At 35.1% G+C, this 19,850-nt stretch overlaps 1 protein-coding gene across 2 annotated transcripts in view; it reads right to left on the bottom strand.

Annotated features, from left to right (window-relative positions):
* Positions 1–19,850, bottom strand: part of LOC128997238 (uncharacterized) — a 103,154-nt gene that overhangs the window by 20,972 nt on the left and 62,332 nt on the right. For both annotated transcript variants that reach the window (XM_054422850.1, XM_054422849.1), the window contains exons 2-6: positions 14,478–14,620; positions 12,593–12,757; positions 11,439–11,538; positions 10,347–10,555; positions 7,673–7,895 (exon numbers count right to left, since the gene is read on the bottom strand). In XM_054422850.1, the coding sequence (XP_054278825.1) occupies positions 7,673–7,895; positions 10,347–10,555; positions 11,439–11,538; positions 12,593–12,757; positions 14,478–14,620 (840 nt within the window). The remainder of the gene's footprint in view (positions 1–7,672; positions 7,896–10,346; positions 10,556–11,438; positions 11,539–12,592; positions 12,758–14,477; positions 14,621–19,850) is intronic.

Below are 19,850 nucleotides of genomic sequence, written 5' to 3'. Positions count from 1 at the left end.
GAAAATGTTTTGATAGAAAGAAAGAAAAAATTTTATATATATATATGTATATATATACTATCTCAAATTTAGACCGGAAGGTGTTTTAGATTTAAGTATTAATTGATGAGCTTGCTCAAGCTGTCTTAATTTCAAGTCTGGTGCGTCTTTTGCCAATTTTCTTATTCCTTTTAATGAATAACATTGTTCAAAATTTTGAGAATGCTCTCTCGCATGAATAGCCACAGGTTTTAGTTTATCAGGATGGTTTACATCATATCTGTGGCCATTCATACGAACTCTTAGAGCATTGGTGGTTTTGCCAATGTAGTCTTTAGGACAATTTTTGCATGAAAATTGGTAAATTACATTAGTAGACTCACAGGTGATGTTACTATTTATGTTATAACATCTTTTTGTTTGCCTGCTTGTGAAAGTTTTTGATGGGATGATTAATTTGCAAGTGGCACATCGTGGTTTGTTGCATTGATTACAGCCCGAAGGTTTTGCTGAGGGTTGGGAAGTGGGAGGTAGTTTGGGTTTTGAAAGAATGTCTTTTAAGTTAGGAGCTTTTTTGTATATTAGTCTTGGGGGTTTGGAAAACAAATTATGGGTCAGAGGTGAATTTGAAAGAATATTATGTGCCACTCTTAAAACATTATTAACTTTGTAAAGGCCAGGAAAGTATTGGGTGATGAATTTTGGATCTTTTTTGAAATTATCTGTGTTAGGATTTTTTAAGCTTTTTATTTGACTGTCTATTAAATTTTTAGGATAACCTCTTCTGTTAAGTGAATTGCTGAGTTTTTCAATATAATTTTGGTAATCACGATTTTCAGAACAAAGGTTTTTTGCTCGTATTGATAGGCTTTTTGGTATGGATTTTTTAATGTGTGCAGGATGACAGCTTGAGTAAGCTAAGTAATCCATTGTATTTGTATCCTTTACATGGATTTTGGATTTTAACATACCATCTCTAACAAAAACGTCAACATCCAAAAAAGTAACAATATCTTCTGAGAAATTCCAGGTAAATTTAAGGATTGAGAATTGATTTAGATTTTCAAGGAAAGTTTGCAGGTTTTCCTCCTGACCATCCAGTAGAGCAATTCATTAATACTGTAATCTCCAACATTTCTGATCCTAAATTTGAATCCTCACTACATTCAAAGGATAATCTTACAAAAAATGAAAGAAAAGCTATACGTTCATTGAAAGAAAATTCTTCCATAATAATTGTAAAAGCAGATAAAGGCAACAGTACAGTAATCTTGAATCGTGAAGATTATATAAAAGAAGCAGAAAGACAACTGAATGACGCTGAATTCTACAAAAAAATCCCAAATGACCCTACCTTTACTTTCAATGATGACATTTCTAAATTTTTGCAAAAATATGGACCAAATGAAGACCTAAGTCAAGAAACTATAAAACTTTTGAGCCCTCTAAATCCAAGAACACCAATTTTTTATCTTTTACCTAAAGTCCACAAACCCATTCGACCACCACCTGGAAGACCTATCGTATCTGGATATGGATCACCCACTGAAAGGATCTCAGCATTCGTTGATGACACCCTCCAACCATTAGTGAAAACTTTACCGTCATATATAAGAGACTCCAAAGACTTCCTTAATAAAATTAAGAACTTAAACACCCCACTAACGGACAATACTATATTGGTGACAATTGATGTAGTTTCACTATATACTAACATCCCACATGAAGAAGGAGAAAAATCTGTAAAGAAATACCTAGAAAAACGTCCAGTTAACTCCAAACCTAGTGCAAATTTTATTATAAACTTAATTCATTTTGTTTTAACCATGAACAATTTTAAATTCCTTGATCAAAATTACCTTCAAGTGAAAGGGACAGCTATGGGCACACGTATGGCACCTTCTTTTGCAAACTTATTTGTTGGGCATGTTGAAGAACTTTTTCTAAATTCACAAATGTTGAAACCTTCAATTTGGTATAGGTTTATTGATGACATTTTCATGGTTTGGGAACATGGACTAGAAAACCTGCAAACTTTCCTTGAAAATCTAAATCAATTCTCAATCCTTAAATTTACCTGGAATTTCTCAGAAGATATTGTTACTTTTTTGGATGTTGACGTTTTTGTTAGAGATGGTATGTTAAAATCCAAAATCCATGTAAAGGATACGAATACAATGGATTACTTAGCTTACTCAAGCTGTCATCCTGCACACATTAAAAAATCCATACCAAAAAGCCTATCAATACGAGCAAAAAACCTTTGTTCTGAAAATCGTGATTACCAAAATTATATTGAAAAACTCAGCAATTCACTTAACAGAAGAGGTTATCCTAAAAATTTAATAGACAGTCAAATAAAAAGCTTAAAAAATCCTAACACAGATAATTTCAAAAAAGATCCAAAATTCATCACCCAATACTTTCCTGGCCTTTACAAAGTTAATAATGTTTTAAGAGTGGCACATAATATTCTTTCAAATTCACCTCTGACCCATAATTTGTTTTCCAAACCCCCAAGACTAATATACAAAAAAGCTCCTAACTTAAAAGACATTCTTTCAAAACCCAAACTACCTCCCACTTCCCAACCCTCAGCAAAACCTTCGGGCTGTAATCAATGCAACAAACCACGATGTGCCACTTGCAAATTAATCATCCCATCAAAAACTTTCACAAGCAGGCAAACAAAAAGATGTTATAACATAAATAGTAACATCACCTGTGAGTCTACTAATGTAATTTACCAATTTTCATGCAAAAATTGTCCTAAAGACTACATTGGCAAAACCACCAATGCTCTAAGAGTTCGTATGAATGGCCACAGATATGATGTAAACCATCCTGATAAACTAAAACCTGTGGCTATTCATGCGAGAGAGCATTCTCAAAATTTTGAACAATGTTATTCATTAAAAGGAATAAGAAAATTGGCAAAAGACGCACCAGACTTGAAATTAAGACAGCTTGAGCAAGCTCATCAATTAATACTTAAATCTAAAACACCTTCCGGTCTAAATTTGAGATAGTATATATATACATATATATATATAAAATTTTTTCTTTCTTTCTATCAAAACATTTTCTTTTTTACTTCTTCATAAATTATATGTATTTTGGATTTATGCTAAAACCATATGATTCAGAGTGGTAAACACTTCTATTTGTTATTGTGTTTGTTCCTGAAGAAGGCTAATGCCGAAATATAGAAATTTCTATAAAAGTGTGTGATAAGTTTATTTTGAAAATGATTAAGCCGTTTGGCAATTTTATGAAGAAACAATGTTGAAACCTTACTTGGACTTAGAATTTGTTAATGCTCTGTAGAGTAAAACTTTGAAGATCACTAAATCACTGGGCAGTAATGCACTTTTTGTTAGCTATTTTAAGTGAAATTGAATGCAAGATCAGTATAGATATGATTGACTGATCTGTATAGTGAATAGTGTAGGATGGCTACAACATAAGACATTTTAAATGTTATAGATAGAATTGTGTCTCCACTCACCACTAAATATTTTTTTATCAAATCCTTAAACAAAGGATACACCCATTCTGAAACTATGTTGCCCATTGATTGCAAGCTAAGTTAGTCTTGTTTTAATGATAAAAGGTAATATAATTGTATGCTGCCCATTTTACAGCAAAACGTTAAAGTAGTATTGACAGTAAATTTAAGATGTGGATAATATTTCCCACTTTGTGATGAAATTTATGTATTGATCTGTCATTCTAGGAAATATGGTTCATAGAAATACTAAGGCAGAAGGAATTCTCAAATGGATCAAATATAAAGACAGAATGTTTTGAATTACGATTGAAGTATGTCTATTAGTGGTGTGCAATGCACTGAAAATGCATCAAAGTTTCAATTCTATTTGATGCATCAAATCGCGATTTGGTTCAGTATGCATAAATTCTATTTTGGTCCCATCCCATAATAATTATGGCTGTGGTGCTGATTTTATGGTTTATTACGCCAACCACAGAATCGGCAGTCTCCATCAGCAGGAGGTTAGGTCAGCAACTATCCTATTGTTCAGAAAATAATTTATTTTGTGCATTTTTTTATCTTTAAGGTAAATGATCTATTACAGTAACGTAAGTTGTAAATCATTTTGAAAGAAAATCATGCCGTGCTGCATGGAATTTAATTGATTAGAATCAAAATTTAAAATTCTTTGAATCGTATCAATGCATGGAATCCAAAATAAAATCTCCTTTGCACTCCCATAATTATTGTAGGTAAAAGATTTCCCTGATTTTTTTATGGTTTACGGTATCGTTTGAGGTTATAAATTAAGTGAATAAATAAACCAAAAAAGTAAAGCATATAATTCTTAACTTAACAATGATATGATTTTGGCAAACAAATACAAGCAAGGGGTTAATTCAACAAACAAACCATGCACATGTCACAAAATATGGTACTACAATAACTATCACACAGTATATTCATGCAAAAGTAAAGCATACAAATATTTAAAATATAAAAGCGTTATTGTTGCATAGGGTTCGTTAATAATCACAACTACAGTATGATACATAACAGAGAAATTAATATAGTATTGATAATGCAAAGGCCTGGTTTTCACTTCTTACATTAAAGAATTTACATTTTTTTATAAAAAAAAGTTTTTTTAGAACCTTTTATAACCATTGTATCTTTAATCAAATGCAAAATCATTACTTTGGAATATATCTGATTTTACAAAATGTTATTTGTTTATTATAATAACTTTTGTCCCTTTACAAGCAATTAATTACGATGATTATATGAAATAGGTAGTAAGTATTGAATTGAGGAATCAATTTTGAGTCGGTGGCTCAGTAGGTAGTGTCACAAACTTCGGACCCAAGACAACGATGGTCATGGGTTCAGATCCTGGTATGTGCCACTACTTATTACCAGTGTACAGATTGCCTTTGTACTTTACCGGCTCACCCCTTGCTTTGATGGATACGTTCCACGCACAGACCTCTGTGGCCCATGGGGACGGGCAAGTGCAAGGTTTAAATGGCCGTTAATCTCTCTTTTTGAAAAACATTCTTTATGCTTTAATCTATTTGATCTTGAGAAGGTTTTGATAAAACAACCGTGTAACATTTTGCTATCCTTGAATTTTCTAGTTTAAACATCTGAAGAAAGATCAAGGAAAATAAACAATTACTGTACATTAAATCAATTTTATTAAAATACATAACAACTTGGATATAAAAATATAGTAACTATGTCCTGAACCTCATCAACCAGTTTTAGAAGCTTACAGCTAACCTTAAGACTAAGTATGTTATTTTGACTACAAATAAAACACCAAAAAAACAAAATTGTTAGTAAAAGTTTTTAAGATAATGTAAAACCAAGCTACACTCTTTTTGTTACAAGTACTGTTAAATTTTATTTGGCTAAACGATTTTGTTTGAAGCAACAAAGACAATAGAACAAGTTGAGCAGGTACATTTCATTACTCACAATCACAAACGAAAAGCAATTATTTTTCACTTACAAAAAGGCAAACATATTAACAAACAAATACGCTAAAGCATTTATAGATTGAAAGCATGAAAACAAAAATAAAATACGCCAAACACATGTTTTGATGAAAATTTTCTCATCAGGCTATTTATGGCTCTACACATTTTTCAAGCAAAACATTTTCTTAAAAAGTAATCAATATGAAAACAACCAAATGTATTATCCGATATTTAAAAAGCTATAGGTAATACTAGAAAAATACTAATCAATTGTACTTCTGTTACAAGCTTATAGCTACTGTTTCATTGCTATTGAACTATACAAGAGTCTTGTTAATCCAAACCATGCTAATCCAACGTCCGCCTAATCCTGTTTGGGAAAAAGATTACTGAATATGAATTTTAATCAAAGCTATGAGTTTGTTCTAAAATACTAACCAAGGTGTCCTGCCAACTTGAAAAACAAAATATTTTACTATTGTAAGGAACGGAAAATTTTGAAATAATCTACAGTAGTCCATAGCTGAGCATCTAATCATAACAGCTTTGTGTTGGCTCTCTTTCAATGTCATTATACAGGGTTGGACAAAAGTATGGACACCCCTTATAAACCTTTTAATGGGTTACACCAGAAAACCCAAACTCTGCACACCTCTATATAGCTTAAAATTGCACTTTTTTCTTTATGTTGGTATCCCAATTTCGTCTGAAATCCCAAAATGGGTTATTTTATGAACAATTCAAAAATTTTAAATGTAAATCCCAATCATATTACACCTCTTTTTAATGTCCATTAGTTTAAAAGAATATTAGTGAGAATTAGAGGTCTCTTTATTTTTCCTCAGCCTGAGAGACCTCATGTAAAAATTTACATCAATTCCCCTATTAACCTTTTTACGTGTTGTACGGTACCAGGAAAACTTAACTCAGGATTATCGTAACAAGAAACTAAAAACTATGTTTTGGTTGCTATGACAATTTTGCCTGGGACCCCAAAATGGGGTGTTTTGGATGCAGCTCAAAAATGTAAAATGTAAAGCCCCGTCAAGTGACATGTCATTTTGAAGGCCATCAGTTAAAAAGAATATTGGCAAAGACCAGGGGTCTCTATCTCAACGCAGTCAGTACAAAATGGTGGTAGTTTTTATAATTGGCAGCAATATAATCATTTGCTCATGTTGTACCAGAAAAGCTCATAAGAAAAACAGTGAAAATACATTGTTTTAATTTTGTATACAACTGCATTGCGTTTTTGGCTAATCTGAACAATAATAATCTGAACGGGGTCTGAACCCATCAGTTGGTTTGGATTAGCGAGACTCTGATGGTACTTAAAACTACTATAAGAAGAAAAATATTGATAACCTTAATGTGATGTGAACTAGCAAAGGAATGTTACTATTTGCAAGCACCAACTGATACATTTACACTTTATGAATCAAAAGTCAACATCTTCCTTTAAACAGGAAAGAGAACAAATATAGATTTATTTTTGTAATAAAAAGAATAATAGTAGAATAAATGTGGTAAAATAAATCCTGTCATTAATAAAGTACATAATTATAAACATTTAATGATGAAAGATTTTTATTTTCTTATTATACGGTACTAGGGTTTGTGAGAGAAACTATTTCAGTTTTTTAAAAGTAATTATATCACTCTGGCAATTGGGAAACAGTTAAAGAATTTGTATTTCAAAAATATTAAAAACCCCTTAGTTTAGAAGGAGTTTGAGCTCTTGCCCACCCAAACAATCTATTCTCAAAATTCCACTGAACTATCGTTCAATCCTGAATTCCACAACCATCTAACCTCACCTAGGTCACCAAGTTTAAGGGACTTAACTGCAATGAAAATATATGAAGAAATTTGTCTTTACTAAAGAAACAAGAATACAACCACTTAACTTAGGTGAGGACCAATTTCACCTAACAACCTTTTAGCTTCACTGAAATCTCGCTCAACTAAAACTAACCGCCTAGCTTTACTATATACTATTGCAGTAGTTTGACTTAATAGTATCTAGACTCATCTAGTCCATACTATATTGAAAAACTAATCTGAACGAATCTGTTTGTAGATTAAAAACAAATTACAACCACTTAGGTTAGTAATAGAACCAGTCAGAGCTTACCAAACCTAGATTAAACCAAACCTATTAACCAAACCTCACTAGTCAATGAACTCAACCTAACCACCTAGCTTCACAACGGGTCACCTAGGCCGTCAACGTCATTGACCACATTGATGCTCCACAATCCGATGGCGCCCCAACAGGATCGAACCCCAAAGTGGGAGACTGCGAAGGGTACCGGGTCCTGCCACTCCATGAGTACAAACCCATCCCCTCCTCGCTTAACCTGCACCAAGCCTCGGTTCCAACTGAGGCGGAAGTGTTTGTGTTCTCCTGATGTCAGTAGGTTGGGCGTTTCCACATGGACCTTAGCAGAAAATGATGTGTTACGTATAGGCAAGAACTTAAAATAAAGTTTTGACTATCCTAGGAAAAATTTTGATAAATTGCAGTAATAGTATAGTGTTTAAAAAGGCTTAGGCTTTTAAGGAGAATTAAAAGGCCTAGGCAAGATAAAAGCCAACTGCATAGTAGACTCCCTCTTATCCGGACTCCCCGGGACCGAAGCTAGTCCGGATAACGGGTTTTCCGGTTAAACCAACGTCCCCATGAACTCGTTATGTAACCAAAATATTTGACTTAAATTTAGGAGAGCATTATTTTAGACACGTGATCACCGGTCTCAAATCTTTCCCACGAGAACAGTCGTTTCATTACAGCCCACTTCCTGCCGATATAGTCCAGTTAAACCAATGTGCAGATAAGAATTGTCCGTTTAAAGAGATGTAATTTCTGCCGAGTGTAGTCCGGTTAAACCGATGACCCGGTTAAAAGATGTCCAGATAAAAGGGAGTCTACTGTATGTTCAACCTGTGCTCGAAATTTGATCAGAGCAATAAATAGTTACTCAAAGTTTAATATAACTCAACCTGAAAATCTAACTGTGTAATACCAATGCTCAAAATTAATGGAGAGCAATAGATAAAAATGTATATTCAGGGCAAGTGACAAGTGTGTTGGTTAGATATTCTCTAATTCAGAATCTCTACTATTGAAATTTGAATATTGATTGTCAAATGTAGGCCTATAATCTATTTCCAATGTATGTTCCAATCTAGTTTAGTATTGCTTAGATAGTCTAACAGAACAAGTACCATAAACCACTTGGTTCAGTCAATACCCATGTAGCACAGATGGTTGGGCCAACGTTGGCCAACTGTGGGACAGTTGGTCGATGGTTGGTTGGAGCTTCCACAACCAACCAACCGTTGTCCAACTGTATATCTCGTAGTTGGGCCAACCAATATTTACAACTGTGGACCAACATCGGTTCATTGTTAATGAAATACATTAATATGCATTGTTGGGTATCATACATCAAGCCAACCGTTGTCCAACCGTTTTTCACTCCGTTGGACCAACAAAAGATACTTTTGTTGGACCAACGATGGTCCATAGTTGAGTTTACACGACTTTCATTCTCTGGGTCTAGCTTTCACAACATAATTATAATAAAATATCTGGTTTTACAATACCTTTATCAGTTCCAAAAGTTTCCAAAAGTTTTTGGAACTGATAAAGGTATTGTAAAACCAGATATTTTACATATTACAGTTCCGGGGCTACAACAATGAATTTTAATAATTATAATAATGCAAATATTTTTTAAATTAATATTCTTTAACTTATTTGCAACAATTTAAGGGGAAAGAGTAATTAATCATATAACAGTCAATTATAATAGCATTAATAATCTAACGGTAGTTAATTAATCTATATTCAAATACCAGTATCCTCTCTAACTCCAAAAAAAAAATAACTACTTATGATGCCTTAACAGATTAACAGAATCATATTATACTGTGTAGTATCAAAAATGTTTGAAGTATTGCGACCATTGCAACTGTCGGCTACTCTTTCACCACTTGAAAACTCTCTGTATCAACAATCACAGATAGCTCAGTGGTAAGGTAAGAGGCTCATAAGTCGAAGGACCCGGGTTCGAGACCCGTCTGGGCCAAAAAATTTTGTTCCAGCTTTTTTTCAAAATTTGTTTTTATGAACTATTTAATCAATTTACTCAACTAATAATTATGCTTTTCGTACTAAATCTTTATTATTTTGTGTGAAATAATTTTGGTTGGGCCATTGTTGGACAAAGGTTGGCTGGAAAACAGTTTAAAGAGGTGACATTTCTACCGTTGGCCAACTGTGTGGCTCCACAATTTACCAACGTTGGCCCAACCATCTGTGCTACATGGGTATAATCTGTTTGCAATGTGTGTTCAGGCAATGCCCCACTAGAAAAACAGGCCATTCTGCAGGATCCATGACGTCACACTTGTGGATAGATTCACTGCCATATCCCATTTATTTTAGGTAAACAAGCTTGCTGTTTGGCAGATTTAACAGCAAGATTTTAGTACAATTATCCACCACTGTGACATAGTGTTGCGCTGCCTGTGCTGCAGCATGGCCTGTTTTTCTAGTGAAGCCTTGGTTTAGGCCAAGGTATATTGGTACGTAATCTCTATCAGAAACATCCTCTGTAAACATCTTTGTTTTGACAGTATAAATGATGATAGTTAATTTAATTGTCTCTCGGACCCATTACTAAAAGAATGTCAAGAATAGAATAATGTGACCTTTTAATGCCTACAATTTTAAAAATATTATCAAACCAAATAAATACATATCCATTTTTATACTAAAGACTTGATAGGATATTTACATTTCTGAGCCAATGGGTTTCCAAAGTTGTAATTAAGTTAACCACTAACTGTATTACACATAGTTTAAACATATATAATCAACATACCTTGTCAGGTTTTTCTCTGTTGTAGCGTATAGCAGATGCTGAATTCTCCCAGCCGCCTAGGAACACCTCGTACATGGGTGAGGTCTCGCGCGGCGCGCTCGTCAAGGCAATGTGTGCGTTGTGGCTCGCACGCACATGAATATCCAGCGAGTAGCGCGGCACTGGTCGGTACGCGTACTCTAGTGTGTCGTGAGTGTAGATTGTCTCACCTAGCGTTTACGTCTTGTTAGCCAGACAACGCGGTAGTGAGTTGAGGTTAGTTCAACACTATTTTATGTTAGTACAAATGTTAGTACAAAATCTTATAAATATTGCTTAAAAGATGCTTAAATCAGGATTTTCTTTAACGTACTGGTGGCAAAGATGAAGTTTATCATCCTCTAAAGCCATAGAATCATGACACAGATTCATAACAATCATTGTACTTAGGGAATCACCTATACACTTTACTTTGTTCCATGCTCACCGTACAGTACAGGTCTTATGGGAGATAAATGTAGTATTAACATTACTGAAATCAAAATGTTTACTGTTATGCAGGTTACGTAAACTCTCCTAAACTCGTGTATGGGCTAAAGCAAATTTTTCTTATTCCCACATGTTTATGATTTTAATATACTTTGCGTGTATTTTTACTTTAAAATTTAGATTTTTACTTGGATGGTAGTCAAAATTAGTGTAGTAGAAAAAGTAAAAAAGTAAAGCGTTTTGTCGGTCCTGATGTTTTTAGGATGGCCTGTAGCATTAAAACTGCCTTGTGAAATATATAGATTATGAACACTCCACTGCACAGTAAAACATAGAGCTTTATATTACCATTTATGTTCCAACCATGTAATTTTACAACAATTTCAACAAAAATCACCCACCACCTTTGAATATTAGTATGGTTGTAAAACATTAAGCCAGCCAAGCCAAAACAGTTGATAATTGCGAGACATAAAGTGTATTCCCGAAATACTTAATCTACTAAACATTGAATAAATGATAGTGAGAAAGTAAGTTTTTCGGGAAGTAAGTTTTGCAGGCCCACAAGCTCTTGGTCAAAGCTAAGTTCAGCTAATCAAGTGTCTAACAAGTTGTGGAACTTACCATCAATCAGCCATTCGCCAGTCGCGCCGTAACCAGTACAAACTCCGAAGTAACCAACGTTGATTGGGGCAGGGTCCGTCCATGTCAGGAAAGGTTCAATCTAGTGCAAAAGTTTGATTTAATACAAGATGGGCAGCAATCGTAGTATCTTTCATACATCATAGTGATTAGATATATCGTAAATGTTTTGAGGGGTTCCAGGTTCTAAATCTGAATTGGAAATACATTTTATGGGTTGGTTAAAAGAAATGTATAGTTATTTTTCTGAGTGAGAAACCTTTTAAGGAAGGCTTCCCAGTATGACACTAAAGGAAAAGAAAATATTCCTGATGCTGTTGTCATGAGTTTCTGTACCACTACACCAATCTATGGAAAACAGCAGAATCTTGATTATCTAACTTTTGGTTAGCTAACCTTCCATGAAAGTTTGCTTAGACTAGACACAAAAGGCAAAGGAATGACAACAAAATTTCTGACCATAGTGTTACATTAGGTGAGAGATCAAACCAAGAACAATTTCTTTTTGGTGTATGTGTGGCCAGGCAGCCATACATTTCCTGATTCAACAAGCATTTTGCATCGAACCAGAAAGTTAATGTCCCTGTCCCTTCCACAAAACAAGAGAACATGTCATTTGAATGCTCTTTTGAGGGTTTACCAGATCTGAAAGTTTCGTGTGGCAATTAATACAGTGGACAGTGTAGTGTCCAGCTGTGTATAACGCACCAGCTTTCATTCGGTAACACCAAAAGCATTCACCAGAAACTTTGTTCATTTTCTTTTTCAGTTTTCTTTCCTGTCAAGTGTGGCCCCTTTATCTGACCCTCCCTGGAGAACGACTATTGTGAAATTGCTATTACTGCACACTTAGTGCTTGGGGGCTAAAAGAGGGGACTGCCGCCCCTGATTGTATTAGGGAGACAAACACCAGGCTAAGGGACCTGTATCTAACTGTACTTTCTTGTTTAAGCGCAGGGCATATCACACAGTTCATAAACTCTTACATATCTATCTGGTGGTAGAGGTTTTGGTCGGATAATCATAGCTCTACTGCTTTTGTAAAATTATGTTGGATGCTGATGGCTAGTAAACATTAATATTCCTCAGGAATATCTACTCCTCGGTAAAGTGTCCAAAGTACAAGGTCGTCTCACCTCGTTCTCTCTGCCTACAGCGATCGCACCTCCAAGGTAGTTGATCCAGAAGCCACGGAACTCTTCGTTGGTCAGTGCATCTGGAGTGTCCACTACAGCCTTATCAGGCTTAGCTCGGTCCCTTCTGATAGCGGACTTCTGATTGGACCAGCCACCGATGAAAACCTGAGGAATAAAATGGTTACTGTCTTGCACAAACTCATATTTGTAAAAGCTGAGTGATTATAGTGATTACCTGCAAAGTATTATTCTCAGTGGAACTATAGTTCGGCCGCTTAGAAAGCGACCTCCTCCAGCATTGGTTTAGCATTAGCGCGCAGGTCGTTTTCTAAGCGGCCGAACTATAGTGTACGGTAGTGTGGAACTAAAAACAAACTGTGTAGATTTATGAAGGATATTTTAAATATTCATTTAATTTTTGTTTTTATTTAACCCTTTCAATGCTATAATTTGGAGTGTGATGTCTTGTGTAGCTTCCTAACTAACTAAGACCTGCTATCTGATTAGCAAGGACCTGTTTCATTAAATGCTGAATTTGAATCTGGTCCAGTCTTTAATGTGAAAAGGTTTCTGACTTTTCTCAGGATCAGACCTGTCTCTTGTCTTTTTTCTTTACCTAAACTCAAGTCCAAACTTCATGATCCTAATAAAACAATAACATATTTTTAAAGGCCCAAAAACCACTATTGTAGAAGGAAACAATATTTTGGATACCGTTAAGTCTGTAATGCTTTTCATCTTCCTAAGTAAGTTAACGATAGTAATGTTGTGAAGCTTTAGAAGCCTCTTTATCAGTGATGTGCCCGTATGGCCAACTTTGAATTGATCATGCTGGTAGCAAGCAGGTGAGTGTGAAGTTGTACCCGGTAACACCTAATACTAACTGTATATAAAACTTATCGACTTTCTAGGTCCTTGGACTCTTAAATGTTTCAGCTATACTTTAGAAGCTTAAAATTTGTTGTATGATTTCACTTATAGTACTAATGCTCGCCTACAAAACTGAAGGCCACCAGTTTGATCCTGAACCAATTCAAAAACTATTTGATGGTTCAAAACTAGATTAAGCTGTCTTCAATCATTTTGCGTTTCATGATTATAGTCCATCCATTTGGCCATGATACCCAGCGGATTAGAAACCTTCTCAGAACTCAACTCACCCTCTCAACCCGATCGTCGGGCTGGCCGACTGGACAGTCCCACAGATCTGTAATTTGTTATGTTTTAAGTTAAAATAAATTGTTCTTTATAAATTTGAGTTCTACATAAAATTCCAAAAATAATGAGCCCAAACACAATGTGGATACTTAAATATCTACGATATAAAAATATTACAATTACTCTGTATCGTCACCATAGCTTTTTCAAACTTTCAGATTGTAGATATTAAGTATCCACATCGTGTTTCGACTCATTATTTTTGGAATTTAATGTGGAACTCAAATATACAAATACATATTTATTTTAACTTAAAATAAAAAAAGTTACATATCTGTGGGACTCGGACAGTAGGTAGGTATAAACTTTTTATCAACGGCCAGCCTGGCGAGGGGGTCTGAAGGGCGAGTTGAGTTCCGAGAAGGTTCCTAACCCGCTGGGTATCATAGCCAAACGGACGGACTATAGTGATCCTAGCTAAAGACTCCTCACTTGATCTTAGATAGTAAAAGCTATCATCTATTCATTAAACTCATATCCCTCACTTAAGCACTTGGTTGTATTGGTGCCAAAAAAAGGTCCTTAGATGCATATAATTTTTAAACTCTTTATCATGAAGGCAACTGTTTATAAAGTTCACCAACATTAAAGTTTCAATCACAACAGCTCCGAACCCACCACAGAACATCTGGTGGTATTTGAATGTTCTATATCCCACAAAACTTACCTCCAATACCGGGTCAGTATCGCCCGGGCTGGCTGATTCAGACAGGATGACGTGTCCGTCGTTGCTGGCCTTCACCTTGAACCTAAGAGTGCGGCTGGGCACTGGATGATAAACATACTCTAGGGTGTCTTGTGTCTTCAGTTCTGAAACAAGATGTAACGTGTTGTAATGGGAATAATATAATAGTAAACGTTATTAATTTGTCAAATATTCCCGCAATACAAAGTAAGTTATATTTGCCTCGGATAAACCCACAGAGGAGGTTCGACCCTTATAGTAACACTATAATTTGCCTGGTGGCAAGGAGATCTCTCAGAAAGTGAAAATATTACCCACATATAGTAATTAATCGATATTTTTTACATGGACATTAAAACTGCGACAATACATACATTGAAATGCGTTTTAAACGATACTTTATCACAACGGTATACAGTTTGTCGGAACGTGCTCCTTTCTCGCACCAAACCTACACTATACACACTTCAATCCTCATGGGCGAATCGTAGCACTTTATTACATGTAAAGCGGTATCTGAAGGTAACCGATACATAAACACAATAAACGTCACAACATTTTTAGGGATAGAGATTGATAATAATCTGAGTTGGGATGATCATGTTCAAAAAGTAACAAGTAAAATTTCTACAGGACTATATATTTTATATAGGATGTCATTTTTATGTAATTTTGATACTTTAAAAACAATATATTATGCTCATATTCATTCACATTTATCGTACGGGCTGGCAATTTATGGGGGCACTACAAAGCAAAACTTAGACAAAATCTTAATACTTCAAAAAAGAGCTTTGCGAATAATGCTAAATCTAGAGCGTGACGCTTCGGTAAAAAATAAGTTTTGCAATTTAAACATACTAACAGTGTATGACCAATATATTTTGGAGTGCATAATTTGCACAAAAAGTCAGCTCCACAATCACATCTTCCGTAGAGATATACATTCCTACTATACTAGAAATAGAAATACAATTGACATCCCCCAACATAAACTTAGCTTTTTTGAAAAAAAGCGACTTACATGGGGACAAAATGTTTAAATAAATTGCCATTGAATTTAAAAACTCATATGGTTAAAAAATGTTTCAGGGATAAAGTTAAAGCTTATCTTTTAACAAAGAATTGCTACTCTATAGAAGAGTTTTTTATTTGATTTTTATTCACCTTTTAAATTTGACAAGAATATTAGTTTTAAATCTATCAGTTTGTAATGTATATCTCTTCATATTTGAATTTTTGCATATACTTGCTGTTCTTAACATATAGATTTGTTTCTATTGAGAATGAAGGTTTTTATTTTTTTGTATAAAACCGATATTAATTGTTGATTATATATGTTAAGATTTCTGTAAAACTATTTGTAGCCTATGTATTGAATGTATTGACTCTATTCATGTATGTACATACAGACCGAATAAAGATTATTGATTCTGATTCTGATTCTGACATAGGTAACGGATTGATACATTAACAGGATGAACGATAAACTGGATTTCGTGAAGAGACAGATGCCCCTCCCGATATTCTGTAAAACATATATTTACAATTTACATCGTACGAGACATATGCCCCTTACGACTTGATACGTGAATTAATCTGAAGACGGGTATAATTAATCTAGATAGACTATCGACGCGCGAGACATGTGCCTCACGCGGATTAACACGTAACAATTACCCAAAAGACCACCGCACTTCAGAGACAAAATACAGAGGAACTTTAGCTCTACCTTACGACTGAACGCCTATTAAGCTGATTTCGTTAAGCCAGGTTATTCTCAAACGTACGGCAATATCACTATGCAAGACATATACCCCACACGGAATATTACGCGTAACGCAACACTTTAAATTCTTCGTGGGAATTTAAAATACAAAAATAAGATCACAATCAAAAGGGTCTTTAAATTAAAGAATAAACTATAAACTAACACTCTCTGTAAACGTGTCGCCATGCGAGATAATTACCCCACACGGAACACAGCATAACATAATAAATTAACACTTTGTGAGTTATAAGAATACTACTAATATTGAATAGCAATTCTAAAGGGGACTTCAAATTGAGGAATACATGATACAATAACACTCTCTGAAAATAAAATTATACTTTATCCTCGCATAACCTACAGAAAAACAAAATGGTACATTCCGAAATAAAATTTTACTGACTTTTCACTTTACAAAAACTTAACCAAAATGATTTCTTACTTGAAATTAAGAGGGCCTTTTTATAATCGAACCGACGAGACAGATGCCTCCGCTCGATTATATGATGTAAAATTTCTAAAAGAATTTAGAGCCTCGAGGTGAGAGACATTTGCCTCTAACCGAGAGTTCGAACATTCGATACTTTATGGACTCGATACTTTATGGACTCGATACTGGAAAATTAAAATCGAGACAAACTTGGAGAAAATTGACTTTGAAATCTGAGTTTGTTAAAGAATTAACAACTTACGACTTTTGGAGGGACACTTACCCATATGGAAATATGTCCCTGTCGGTAATCGGCGACACTACACTCACTTACGCCATAAACGAAATTTTATATCAAATCAAATCAAATCAAATAAAATCAAAATATCTTTATTCGTCATCTGTACATGCTTGGTACATTGAATAGTGTCAGTTCAATAACTATGGAAGTACAAAACATATATTTATCACCAGTACCACCATAGCTGAGGATGATAACTTGATAGCTTGACGGTACGGCACTGAATGTCCTCTGGTCACCTCCTAGAGCTCCTTCCCCTCTCAAGGTCGTGGTGGGGAGGTAGCTAAATGACGGTGGCGCCTGACGTACTCCCCGACAGATCTGCGATTTACTTATCTCGCGGGAAATTTGAAATTCACTGTCAGAGAGTCAACTATAGTTACAATAGAAGAGGGAAATTTGTCACCATGAGACATAATTGTAGCTATAGTCCGTGATGTAGGCGAAGGACTCACACACACAGAGACACACCTACACACACACACATCGGTCACACGCTGTGGAGTAGGTAGGACCCTATGCTTGCGAGTACGCGTGCGTTGGTGGAAGGGACGTTAAGCTCTCAGAGTCCTTTGCCAACCTCACGGACCATTGTAGGTACAAAAACAAAAATAATATGGGTTTTACACTATGTGCAAGAAAGTCCCAAATGGTCTAAATTGAAGGTGTTCTATGTTTAGGCAGGTGTTCCTAGTGTATTAGCAATGTTGCAAACCATGTGGTAGGCCTATAAATCCTAGATTAGTTATTTACGTTGTTTATGTTGTGTGCTTACTGTTTGATGTGCTATGTATTCAAACCTTCAATGAAGCTATTCAAGGGAATTTAATGTGTTTTATAGAATTAAGTGTTTGAACATTGAATTCCAAACCATGTAACACTTTAATGTTACCATTTGGATCTGCTGACGCTGACAGGTACTGAAAACCCCATATTAGTCAATTTTGCGGTTTTGAGGCTATTACAATGAGTTAAAAAAAATATGGTTCAATTGAGCCTATAGTTTTAGCATAGAGAAGACATACTCCCTTAGTAGATTTATCTTTCTTATGGAACAGCTGAAGCAAAATTTTATTGTTAGTTCTGTCTGGTGGACCAGTAGAGGTTGTGTTTTGTTTAAAATTTTTTTTCTTATTATTTCAGTTATTTAAAACATTATTTAACCAAAGAAAACAGTGTAAATAATAACTCGCCCCTCCTTATATAACCAAACATTAAAGCACAAATCATGAAATTAACCCTAAAATAATAGAATTAAAATTTTGTAAAAACTAAAAATCAGTGTCACCGGACATGAACTAGACACGAAAAGCAAGATTCAAAATTTTCAATGGGATTATAAAGTAGGGTACTTGTGTTGGTTAGTGGTTAGGCTGTGGTGCTGCTGACAAAACTATTTTCTGTTCAATATAAACTTTTTAATTGTACCCAAATTAGAAAAAAAATAGTTTTGATACAGTACATTATTATTGTCACATCATTTTAAATAATGTAGTGAGAGGAATAGAATGTTGATAGCAGAGCGGAAAAGATCATTGTACTCTAATCATCATTTTCAAATCTGGCTATAGTTGTTTGTGTAGGCAGGAGGGCGAATTAGTTTTAAAATATTATGATAACATTCGACAAAGTTTTCTCCTCTTCTTGACTGATGATGGATCAGTTATCAGATTAATCTGAATTCAGGACCTTGATGAAGTTCAATTGTCGCTATATCATTAGCGAAAGCCAGTCCCTATCTGTAGGTTTACTGATACTAAAATACTGTATCGAGAGGATAGAGTTGACTCATTTAATATATGACTTTAATTAATTAGGTACCGGTAGTTAGTGTTCCACTTAGAAAGATCGTACCAATTAGAATAGCATGGGAGGGGTAAGGGAAATGCTCTTAACAGTAATTAAAGTCACGCCACTAGACGATAGCGATATTAGATTAATCAAATACAGTAGCACATAAATTGTTGACCTGACTGTATAAAAGACCAAGGTAGAGGAAGAGTTATTCTTAAATATACCGGTACCTAAAAATTCACTTAATAATAAATAGTTTTGTCGATTCAAACAGTTTATGATAAGAAGTAGGTTACTTTGTCTTCAGAAAGGCAGTTGATGCTGCAATAGGGAGATATGGGGAACAGGGAGGGAAGTTGTTCACCCAATCAAATTTGATTGATCCACATTAGCATCAGCTTCTTGCTTGTCATGCATGAGCTTTGGCTCTACGATTGCTCTTGAAATTGCTTCAGTCACTAGACACAGATTGGAATACATTTTTATATAGTCGATTGGTTTTATGAGCATTATATTAAAACCAATAGGAATATACAAAAAATGAGGACATATAAAATGCTGATCAAGAAGTTGTTTAGTATCAAATGAGTATACTGTAAAACTTTATTTTGTAAAACTTTACTTACCAGTATAGGATTCTATCAATGGAGGTATTGTAAAATTATTTCTCCCCAGCAGCTTCTAAGAGCTACATCACTTTTGCGATCTCACCCTACTGCAAGTATCTTATAGCCCCCCTTCACGGCCCGACATGTCGGTAGACATGTCCTCCGACTCCGACCGTGTCGGACCATGTGCGCGTGAAACAGACCAGGTTGGCAGACAGTCGAACAAGGCTGCGGTCGGTTGAGAATTCCAGATGGACATGGCCGACACAACTGACCGTGTCGGACCATGTGTGGGTCTTGGGACTAGGTCTGCAGACTTCGCACGCCTATTGGCCCATTCCGTCTTAAACTGAAATGTGACGGGTCCGATGCTGACTGAATACAATCGAAACTACACAAAGATTACGCAGTCAGAACGGCGGTCGGAACACTGGTCAGATCGTTCGTGGTA

This window comes from Macrosteles quadrilineatus, unplaced genomic scaffold, assembly GCF_028750875.1.
Source record: "Macrosteles quadrilineatus isolate MER2022 unplaced genomic scaffold, UCM_ALF_1.0 Scaffold_6__1_contigs__length_79288215, whole genome shotgun sequence".
Classification (NCBI taxonomy): Eukaryota; Metazoa; Arthropoda; class Insecta; order Hemiptera; family Cicadellidae; genus Macrosteles; species Macrosteles quadrilineatus.
The sequence above is the reverse complement of the archived record's forward strand: the minus strand, read 5'-3'. Positions and strand labels throughout refer to the sequence as shown.